General features: G+C 34.2%; 2 protein-coding genes across 2 annotated transcripts in view; one reads left to right on the top strand and one right to left on the bottom strand.

Annotated features, from left to right (window-relative positions):
- Positions 1-298: 298 nt before the first annotated feature.
- Positions 299-3,922, top strand: LOC112906369 (kinesin-like protein KIF23). The gene is made up of 4 exons (XM_025980334.1): positions 299-1,392; positions 1,699-2,184; positions 2,622-3,152; positions 3,439-3,922. Exons 1-4 carry the CDS (start codon positions 399-401, stop codon positions 3,819-3,821), a joined length of 2,394 nt encoding a protein of 797 aa, XP_025836119.1. The 5' UTR covers positions 299-398; the 3' UTR covers positions 3,822-3,922.
- Positions 3,923-4,659: 737 nt separating this feature from the next.
- Positions 4,660-11,843, bottom strand: part of LOC108743426 (DNA-dependent protein kinase catalytic subunit-like) — a 63,503-nt gene continuing 56,319 nt past the window's right edge. Inside the window, exon 18 of the mRNA XM_025980333.1 lies at positions 4,660-6,099. Coding sequence (XP_025836118.1) covers positions 5,391-6,099 — 709 coding nt within the window. The 3' untranslated portion in view covers positions 4,660-5,390. The remainder of the gene's footprint in view (positions 6,100-11,843) is intronic.

Below are 11,843 nucleotides of genomic sequence, written 5' to 3'. Positions count from 1 at the left end.
ATGTTAAAGAAAGTGATACAAGGATGTCGTCTAAATCTTTAACAACTTTTAAGTTATTCGTAGACATAATTTTATATAAAACTAAAAATTATTATAAAAGGTTTCGATTATTTACATTATAAATTTGTACATAATAAAAATAAATTGGGATGTCAAATATAAATTATCACCCTGTATATGATTTTGAAGTTGTGATATTTGCGTATCTGGGTATTAGGGCTCATGGAAATTAGGACTTATAGGAATATGATTGTTTGGAATTAGTTCGTTATTTAACGGTTTTCCTATGAAGGTTAAGTGTTTAAATTTCAAACTACTTTGAAGTTTTAAACGGTTACCGTGTTTAACTGAATTCTTGATTTCGAAGTCTTTAAGATTGGTTTAAGTGTGAGTGTAAAATGGAAACACCTCGTTCCCGAGAAAATTCGATGGACAGAAGCCGTGAATCTGTACACGTCTTTTGCAGACTAAAACCATTAGAAAACGAGACAGAAACTTCTATAAAACTACTATCACCAACTACATTAACTATACGTTCGACTGCAGATAAATCTACAAAAAGGGATGTACATTACATATTTAATCATATTTTCACATCATATTCTTCTCAAAAAGAAATTTTCGACCATGTCGCTTTGCCCCTTCTAGAAGGTGTCATTAACGGAAAGAATGGTTTACTCTTTACATACGGGGTCACAGGGTCTGGTAAAACATACACTTTAACAGGTGAGCCCAATAACCCTGGAATTATGCCTCGGTGTATAGACACATTATTTAATACAATTGCAAATTTTCAAACACAAAAATATGTGATAAAGTCTGATAAAATGAATGGGTTTGAAATTCAGTCAGAGAGTGATGCTGTTGAAGACAGATTTAGAGAAACTAGAACAAATAAAATATCCAAAACTAATCGAAGAGCTATGGGAGACTGTAAGTCTTACTATACAAACGATGGTTCTAGACTTACAAACTTAAACGAGAACAGTTTGTACTGTGTGTTCATTAGTTACATTGAAATCTACAATAACATTGTGTTTGATTTGCTTGATGAGTCTACTTCCACAAGACCAGAATCGAAAATTTTAAGGGAAGATTCTCAAAAAAACATGTACGTCAATGGAAGTGTCGAATTAGAAGTTAAATCAGCAGCAGAAGCCTACGAACTATTTTTCAAAGGGCAGAAGAGAAAACGTATGGCTTACACGGCACTTAATGCAGAATCTAGTCGCAGTCACTCAATTTTTAATATTCGTATTGTGCAAATAGAACAAGTTGCACAAAATAGTCATGGACAAGCTGCAGTTCCAGAAAATAATATAATGAGGGTGGGACAGTTGAGTTTAGTGGATTTAGCAGGTTCAGAAAGATGCAGTCGGACACAAACTACAGGTAAATAATGTTGTAAATTTTACAAATCATTTAATAGTAAAGCATATTTCACCGGTCTGAAATAAACTCACTGTACTTACATACATACCCTGACAGTAATATATATCAATATTATTTCGTATATATCTCATACATTAAATATTAATTGAATTTCTGAATTAATTTTATTAATAGTAATTAATAAACATTCTGAGCTGGTTCATAAAAATTCCAATAGTGTGAATTGGCTATTTAAATGCCTTACTTATTTGGATATCAACTTATTACTCAATTTATGTTTATTAATGTCCATTTTTTTTTATTAAGGCCTAAGATTAAAAGAAGCCAGTATTATCAATAATTCCTTGATGACTTTACGTATTTGTCTGGAAACATTAAGAGAAAACCAGCAAACTGGTAATAACAAATTGGTCCCATATAGGGACAGTCGCTTGACACTGCTTTTTAAAAACTACTTCGAAGGAGGAGGTCAAGTGAGGATGGTGGTTTGCATAAATCCTTCTCTTAGAGACTATGAAGAAAATCTGCAGGTGCTGAAGTTTGCAGAAATGACTAAAGATGTTAAAGTAATCAATCCAGAACCACGAACTCCTTACAACATCAGGAGGGCTAAAACTAAGACTCCCGGGGTCACGAGGACACCTGCGACGATGAAAAGGTCCAGGCCAGCATCATTTTTATTACCAAAATTACCAATATTCACAACAGATGCGAATAAAAGCGTTAAAAGATTCTTGGATGAAACAAGTAATCTTCTCAAAGTTCTAAATCTGAGAAAAGAAAAAAGCCTTGGTAAGAATCTTGATTTTTTTTTAGTTTAAAAAGTTTTCTTAGGGCTTCATAAAAAGAAGCCCAAACTTCCAATTTCTACGAATGAGTGCATGTTAACTGAAAAACTTTTTTGAATTACGTCAGTACATGTCTATCTACTGATATTTGCTGCTAAATGAAGTATTTAAAACTTTTAATTTTGGTACGAAGAAATTGACAGGGAATGTTAGAAAATCAGGGGAAAATTATAAATAGACAAATGAAAAGTTAAATAACTGAAACAGAATAAATTAAATTATGATATTAATATAATAGTTTTGAAAACAAAAAGAAATACAATACAATCTTTTTCCGGTATGATTTTGTGATCGCAAATTAATTAAATTAATTATAAATATTTAAGATGATGGATAGATTCAACAATTTCTCCGATTTTATTTGTGTTAAATTTATTACAGGCTTTAATAGTATTGTTCGTGAAAAAGAAAATCATTTTCGTAAACGGCTTGTTGATATAAATCAGCAAATGTTAGTATCTCAATCGGAAGCTCAGAGCATCAAAGCGCTTTTGAAGAAAGAAAAGCGAAAAAATTACAATTTGGAAACGAAACTTGCCGATGTAGAGGCTAATCAAAAAGACCTCGAAATGCAAATCAGCAATTTTGAAGAGGTGATCAAGAAACAGCAGCTGAAGATCGACGAAAAAGACATGAAAATAAACCAAAATTTGCTCGAAAAGGAGAAAACTAAACAAAAACAGGCTCTTAAGGCTGAAAGGATAGCCCAAGAACTTGAAGCCAAGCACAGGCAACAGAGGGCTCATTTGCAAGCTGAAATGGATGCTCAAGATATGAAACTAAAAAAGGTCAAAGAACTGTTAGACAGCGAGGTCCCCATGTCTCCACTGCAAATTCCTGGTAGCATGGCCACTATAGATTTTGATGCACCCATGACCACGAAACGAGAATCTCCACCAGCACAAAGTGAAGGTAAAGACACTTAATAATTTGGATAATGTCCAGATTAAAATCCGTACCTACTGATAAGCTGTTTTTCCTTTTTTCATTTGTAGTTTACGTTTAAATGCTTTGGGTGTTATTTTCTCATGCCAGCATCATCTCCTGCTTTTTTCTATTTTCTAATTCAAAAAATGATATGTAAATTCTGAACTTTATGCATTGATTGTACACATATGTGTGCACTTTTAAATACGAAAAATGCCCTCAATTTTTGCTCATTCCAAAACCAATTCTAATTCCTCTTTATCATTCTAAGGTGTTATCAATGAAAGTACTTCCCATCGTCGTAATATGATCAGGACACCTCTTCGGCATCGCAGATCTCGATCTACTGGCGATGTATGGCTGGAACACAATTCAATAAAACCTGTGCCCCTTGGGACGGTACTACAACCCTCAATGAAGAAACGAAAGTCAGTTAGCAAACTAAAGAAAGCAGATGACGTAACAAATCCCAAACAGACAAAATACTGCCTTATAACTCAAGAACAGGATGACGAGGGTGAACTAGAAACGAAGGTGTATAAGGGAGACATTCTACCCACATGTGGAGGGGGTGCGCAGGTTGTATTCAACGATGTGGAGAGATTGAGGCAAGAATCGCCCACGGGCACTCCTACTTCCGGCTACAGACAGTAGGCGTCTCAAATACTTGTACATATATTGTGAAATAATTTTAAGTTTATTTTTAAGTTTTATTAATTGATTTAATATTCGCGAAAGTTTTGTTGTTTTGATACTTGATAGCTTTTTTATAATTTTATTTTTTTACGACATAACTAAATTTTTTAACAATGAATAAAATATATTTATGAATTTATTGGCAAAATTCCCTCCCAAACATCTTGGAAAAATAAAAACATTGTCTAAATTGATTTTAATGTTTCTGTAGTTGTATGTATACATAATATATGAGGTCATTGGGGTAATTTTAAATTGCATTCCTTGGCCAGTTCAAGTGGCGTTCTAATTCAGTTTACACCATTAAAAAGAACTATATATTGTTTTGCTTAAAACTTGCCCTTTAAAGACTAATAAGTGCTTGTTTTGGAAGTAACGAAAAGTAACGAGTTAGTAAGGAAGGAGACCTACAAACATTGGTAATTATAAGTAGTAATCAGGTAGCTGTCAAAGGACAAAGTAATTTTTTCATCTCTTATTTCACTTTCTACCCTCAGTTTTTGTCTTTCGAATCCTACATAAAAAAAAATTAAAGAAAAGAACTTCAAAATGTGTTAAAGTAAAATTGATAAACTGCGAACGTCACATTTCCTTAGACCTCCCCTCCTCCCGTGTCATGTATCAATATCCCTCCCTGATCCTTATTTGCCAACGTATTTAGTAAACGACCCCTAAGTAGTTATATAATAAAATTTTACTAATTAAAACATTTATTTTTGGAAAACGTATCCTCTTCTAATTATTTTCAAAAATACATTATAAAATTATATGGAACTTCATATGGAAAAGTTTACAATATATGTAATAAAATACGTTTGAAATTCCTAAACTACCTTATTTGTACTATTATCTTAGCAAGAAAAAAATGTGAAAATGTTAACAGAAGACATGCAATATTACAAAAATATTAGTAAATGGTTTAATTTACACTAGATGTGTTTAAAAAAACGGCTCTTTGGGGACTGACATACTGCTCCACTTATACAAATACCCTGACTTTCATATTGGACCAGCTCAATAAGTCTGGTTTAATACTTGTTTGAAATATTTTTTTATAAACTAACTGCATATTCAAACATTGCTTTACCTTGCAGTACTGCTTAGGAAAAAAGATATTCCTTACTTTTCCTGGAACATTATTGTTATTTTTCCTGGACACTTGTCTCTACACCAATTTTTCTGATATAAATTATACTAAAAGGGAACACTGCTATTTTGACTTTAATCCAATACTGTTAAAGTAAGACATTCACTTTTTGAAATTATTGTTTCATGTTATTTTTTGTGCTAATAATGAAATATATGAGTGGGATTTTCTCATATTGGAATTTAGGGTCTCCTCATAATAAGCCTGATCATTGGTGAAATTTAAAAGTCAATCAAAATGTCAGCATGATTACATTTGCTTATTTCTAATCATTGGGTAAAAATTTTATTAAAAAGAATTCACACACACATCCTTTAATTCATACTAAGAGTTTTGGGGATAAGCATTAAAGCATTTATAAATAAATACCTTCTATTAACTTAAATCCACATTTCCAGCCCCAGCCACTGTCTTCCTAAAATATTCTCATCAGTAGCCTGATCAATGAGACACTTGACCTGATCCTCTTCGCTTAGTTTATTTCCAGTGGTTGTTGTTGTTGCCCTCACATTATATTGAGGATCACCTTTTACCAAGTCTATAAATCCTTCTACAAACGGTGAATTTCCTGCTTGCAATTCTTCAATCATTATTTTTGCTGGATTAACTCCTTCTAGTTTTTCACGACAGTGCAAAATCTTCTGTTCGGGATACCACGTCTCGCTATCGTTCTTGAGTTCAGAATTCTTGGCATAATCCAACCACTCCAGGGAAGGTTCCTTAAGGAAGACTGACATTGTTGCGAGGAGGACTTGTCTATTTTTACGAAAAGCTCTCAGGGAATGGATCATCGTTTCCTGGAATAAACCATGACAGTCTAAAGGTTTGAGGAGGTTCACTATGTGAGGTGTCAGGCGAAACGGTATAAGCTCAGGAACACCGAGGATTTGAGTACCGACACCGAAAGCACAACCAAAATCAATGCCAAGAGGATGGCCATTTTCCAAAGAAATTTTCGTGTTACTAAGATGACGGTCTCCTATGCCGAGAATCCATTGGGCTATACACATTACAGAGTAACTGACTGCGAAGGTGTGTCTTAGGGCAAAAAAGCTCTCTGAATCGATACTGATGTTCCAAAAAGCTTGCCTGAGAAAAAAAAGACATTTTGCTAAAGTATAAACAATATTCATATTCTAAACATTGTGATTTAATGCTGCGAGATAAATATGTGATTTTTTGTATGATAACGAACAAAGGTTCACACTAACTCGATACGTTTTTAGTTTTCTGTAATATGGTCATTAAAAGCTTTTACAAGTGCCTAAAGTTGATGCTTCTTGTAGGACACGTACTTCCAATAGAAATAAAAAAAAATAAAAAATGGCCTTCGACAGGCTTTAGAACAAAGCTTTATCTANCTCAAGTAGGAGAGAGACAGATGTCGAACGCTGCCGAACGCGGAGGCCGATTGTGCCTCTTTGTCGCTCGTTCCGCGCTCTCGCTTGCACTTCAAGCCTTAAATGGAACGCCCTTTAGAGGTAACGCCGCATGACTAATGTTTTTTCGTGCGTGCATCGAATTATAAGACGTTGTCACGTCAAAAACGAAAATAATTTTGGACCATAATGGTACTTACCATCTGAACGAACCCCTAAAGAAATAATTTCGTTTGCATGTATTTCGTTGGCATACCATAATTTTAAGAAACTAATGATGCTTCTAACTTTAGCAGGAGCGGGATAACGTCCAAGAAGTTCATTCACTTTTTGCTAAAAGGATTTGAAAATGTTGGGAATAAATCATTGTTTACAAATAATTTGATTTTACGAAAACAAAAGCAATAAAACAATTCAAAAATAATGAAAAACAATGTTCATCTTTTGGGAATTGCTACTCCTCCCTTTTCTAATAGTTTGGCTCCACAAGTGTTAAAGCTATACTACCAGCGTGTATCAAACAAACAACTAAATAAAACAATACATATGTAGGTACTTAGTTATTAAAAAATTATAGTTATTAAAAATTATAACGGTTTAATTTCAGCTAAAAGTGCAAGAGTGCAAAATCCAACAGACAGCGGAAAACTGCTATTTAGAGTAAACGTATTAATTTCGTTTGGTGATTCCCAAAATCTACAACCATAAGTTTTATACCCTAAATCTTGACAATTTAAAATCCGGATAGGCCAAAATACCATCATTATCAACACTGTCATAAAGTAGTCCTTCCTTAACTATTTGTGAGTAGTAATCTAACCTTGGTCTACCTCTACTCCTCTTAACTCCTGTTTTCGCTGATAATATGTCTCTAACTAGCCCTTTATGCCTGAGAAGGTGTCCTACCGACCTACCTCGCCTACCGACATGTGAAAATATATATACACTTTTTCAATGAAATCCTACAAATGGAACGGTAAACACCATCTGTGGTACCATGCTACGTTTAGTGAAATTCAATATTCTCAACAAGGTCCATTTACTTTTTTAATGTTGTTTAATTTTAGGAGTAGGAGACCTACTCCATCCACCCCTATCTCCCCTCGACCCTGGACAATTACCAAATATAGACTCAAATTTATAAATATCTAAAATCCTAATAGAGGCAGTGTAGCGCCATCTAGTGAATGTTACAACAACTCTTTCTATAGGTACTTCTTCAGCTGGAAGATTTATCGATCAACTTAAACGTTCTTAAAATTAAAAATATCAATAAAACATTAATGTGATGTAGATTTTCAGACCTGAGTAATTCGGCCCATGAGAATTTTAGATTTACGGTTTTGGTTTATATATTGGATATTATATTTATCCTTCTCGGGGTTTTGGGGTGGGCCTGATTCCCTCGTAGGTACTCGTATAAAATGAAGAAGATCTAACTTGAAGAATTCTTCCCTATTTTATTTGTTTTATAAATTATTTATTAGTTCATGCGTAACTTACTGGTTTTTCCTCTGCAGTTTCCCTGAGGTCCTCAATTTCCTCAACTAAATAACCGGCAAATCTGAGTTCGGTAACCACATGACCCAATGGTAAACTCGATTCACTTCTCGTTAAGGCTCTGGTGTAGGGTAAAAGCATGTCACATCGAAGTACAACATTTTGCACGTCCACGAAGTGGTCGCTACCGATAAAACCCCAAACTGGCGGTCCGGCCATTTCGGCTACTGGATAATTACCCTCATTCGATAAAGCGTCCAAATATTTAAGGCCAATATCAGCCGTAACTGCAACAATGTTATAGCTCCTTACACGAGGGCAAACTTGTACGATGGTCATCGCTATAAAACAGCGCGGCCCTTCGTTGGCTACCACAATTCGTAAGTCCCTTTTGGCATACGCATTTATTTCGTCACCTAACTGATACGAGTAGTACAGGCATCGGATGAACCAGTCGTTGAAGGTTTCAAGTTTCTTTCGTCTGCAAAAAGAGTGGGAGTGCACCAACTGATTATTACAATCGATCATTTAACATTCCTAAACGCTATATGAACATTCATCAAAACGAAAAGTTTTTTGTAGACTATATTAAGATTAAAGCTAACGCTTTTGCAGTTGATGAATTGATGGTTTCCTCATAACTGCATTCGGTTGTCCTGCAGTCCTGATTATGTCACGTGGTGCTCTGCGTTGAAAGGAAGTCCGTTAAAATGAATGTAACTGATTTCTCAAAGAACGATTTTGACAAAATTCACAGAGTAGTTTTTTCCTATACCAATCATACATAAATATGTAGTATTAGATAGAGGGACGGAAAAGGGATATATTTGTACCTATAGTTTATATAAGAAAACAACAGGCGATTGGTAATTAGGTGAAACGTTTAAGAAATAAAAATAAAGAAGCCAAACTTCGGAAAAAATAAGGTAGAACTGGATTTTCATAAAACCTTGCTTTTGTGCCTCCAGACGTAGTACTGAGAGTCCTGATCCTCACCGATACATGTGTCGCCGTATGTTAGGGGGGAGGCTTTTACTCCCCTCAAGTTAAACGGTTTTTTGCGAAAATTTTGTTAATGGTCACCTTTATCGAAACAATTGTGGTTATCAAATTTGTGCTTTGCCTACATATATATGTGTAGTTGTAAAGTTGTAACGTAAAGATTAGAAGCGCTTTAGATGTGCTATAGGAAGATGTCAAAAATACCGTGGATAGAAATGATTAGAAGTGAGGAAGTGTTAGAAAAAGTAGGAGAGCAGAGGGATCATTATGGAAGTCAACAAGAAATAAACGATATACATACGACATCTTCTCGGTCATGAACTGCTACTTAAAGACTTCATAGAAGCAGAAACAGGAGTTAGAAGGGGCAGAGAAGAGACAGAGACACACACTAGATAACTCTGTACAAAAACAGTTAAAGATATGGGTTACTCCAGTTTTAGAAAAACGCGAAGATTCCTTAATAAACTTTAGAAAACATCAACATACGAAATACTAGGAAATAGTAGCACTTTGAGCCAGTTCTCCTAATAATTTCATTTCAAAAATATTAATACAGTTATAGCGTTTATTTATTTTGTATAGTGTTTGATCAGGGGGGTAAATTTTAAGTTAAAGGTGTAATTTTGAAACCAAAAAGAAGTTCCATTGGGATTATTTTATTGATATCTACGATGCAAGTGCTAAATGCAAAATTTTTAACAAAATATTCGCGAAAAGGGCGTCATCATCATAAGGTCGTCAGTCCTAAGATTGGCAGGACACGTACCTTCACTCTTTCCTATCCTGAGCTAATCTTCGCATTTCCCTAAAACTAGAACAACCCACATCCTTAACTATTTGCGAACAGTTAAATTTTCTAATTTATCTACTTGCCTCATTGTCCTAACATTCCACACTCCGACTCGTGAAATATTGCACTTATTGATGACATCTCCCGAGGTAGTCCTCACCCGGACATACGAATGGGGGATTAATTTACGTTCGGAGTACTTTACCCCAGAGGACGCCATCATTTAATATGTGTGATACGTTTTACTTGGGATATCATAATGTGGTGTTTTCCCGTTACCTTCCACATCGCAGTATTGTGCATCAGGGTGTCATACCGATCCTCGTGATCTCTGCCACCCTGAGTACTGAAAGAGCTACTGCCCTCTTTCAGGGATTTGTCGAAAAGGGCGCACAACCATTAAAGAGTCACCTAAAATTATTACATTTCCACTTCCGCAAAAATTTACTATTTACTTCTGTTTGCGTTTTTGTTCCCGTTATTATTGCATCGCTAGTAGTAGTTAGAGAATGGGAGAAGATGGGAAGAATACCTGAGATATGCAGAGCTAGTTAGTATTAGTAGTTAGACGTATTAGAAATAGAAACAGGAGTGAAGAAGAGCACAAGAAGAACTACATTAGGTTATTGTTCACAAAATAGAACTGACCCTATTATGATGATGATGACCACATGTGGATTGTGATTGCGAACTTATTGATTCCTATTAGCACACAATATTTATACTACAAATAGGTAACATTGTTGGTCTCCACAGTGACATTAACAAAATTAAAAAAGTAGAAGTTGCATCTATTGGAAACTTTAGAAATCCAAAAATCTTTTACTTCAATCTAGTAAATTACGAAGTATAATTAAATTGTAGATCCACTACTTATTGTTACGATCTATATGCCTTTCTTATTATTTACGTATTTAAAATACATCTTTCATTATAACTCTTTCAGCAATTCCGTATTATAACAAAAAAAATTATTTACTTATTTTTAATAAGAACAACGGAACAAAACATAAATTGTAGATATTTTTTTGCATTAATAATTACTTACTTACAAATATCATCCACTATAAGTAGTAGATCACATACAGGTAAAGTTTCTTTTAATGAAGTGATTACTTCAACTTCTAAAATGTCCTTCATATCCTCGAGGACATCGCAAAGGAATTCGCACATCGGCGCGTCTTCGCTATATGGTTCATTCCGAAAGTCGTGCAAATATACTTTGATTCCGTATTTTAAGGATAGTTTTTCAACTGTAAGTAGTTCGGGTAACAAAAGAATAATCATGGGGTTGCACGCCCCGGTCACCATGATGTGTCGAGTTTGTTTAATACATTCGCTCATTTCGAAAAGTTGCTGTTCATAAAACTAAAACGAGGATTATTGATTTTAGTGCCTTAAATAAAATTTTGAAGAAGAGATTTTGAAATCCTGAAGAAAAACCCTTACAAACGATACCCCACTTGATCCGATCTAAAGACGTTATTCCGAAGTGCCGTTTTTTGTCCCCTTCTAACTTGTTCACTTTAACAGTATATAAAACTAGTGACTAAAACTTTTCTATTTACTTTCATATTCTCCTCGACAATTGCTTGAATATCTTCTTCTGAGAGGAATGATTCGATGCCATAAAGATGGCAAATGTGTTCCCAAAATTCTTGTATTCCTCCAATAAGGTGTGGTTTCCCACCTCTCATTGTGATTTCTTTCCATATAATAGGTGATTTGTAATGAAACCAGTTGTGTGTGGTACACATATCTAACAACCATGGCTAAAAGTTATCGATGTTAAATATATCTATTGATACTGTTTATTATTGTTTTTTGTAATACCTCAAATTCACCGGACGGTTTTTGTATTTTGGTCACTTTAAAATGTGGCAAATGATCTTCTAAATAATTGGCCACGTATACGGAATGAACAAACTCTTTACAGTCTGGTTTTCCAGCTATTGTATAATATACCATTTTTTAAACAAATTATTTTGCTTTATCTTGACAATAATATGTCAATTATAATAGTTATTGAAATTTTATTTAAATATAACGCGTCTTTTTAGTATTATATATACCAACAATACCATCAGAATGATTTTATACTTATGTATATTTGATATTTTACTTTACCTTTTCATTAATTGAACAACCCACATCCTTAA

This window comes from Agrilus planipennis, unplaced genomic scaffold (genome assembly GCF_000699045.2).
Source record: "Agrilus planipennis isolate EAB-ADULT unplaced genomic scaffold, Apla_2.0 scaffold210, whole genome shotgun sequence".
Classification (NCBI taxonomy): domain Eukaryota; kingdom Metazoa; phylum Arthropoda; class Insecta; order Coleoptera; family Buprestidae; genus Agrilus; species Agrilus planipennis.
The sequence above is the reverse complement of the archived record's forward strand: the minus strand, read 5'-3'. Positions and strand labels throughout refer to the sequence as shown.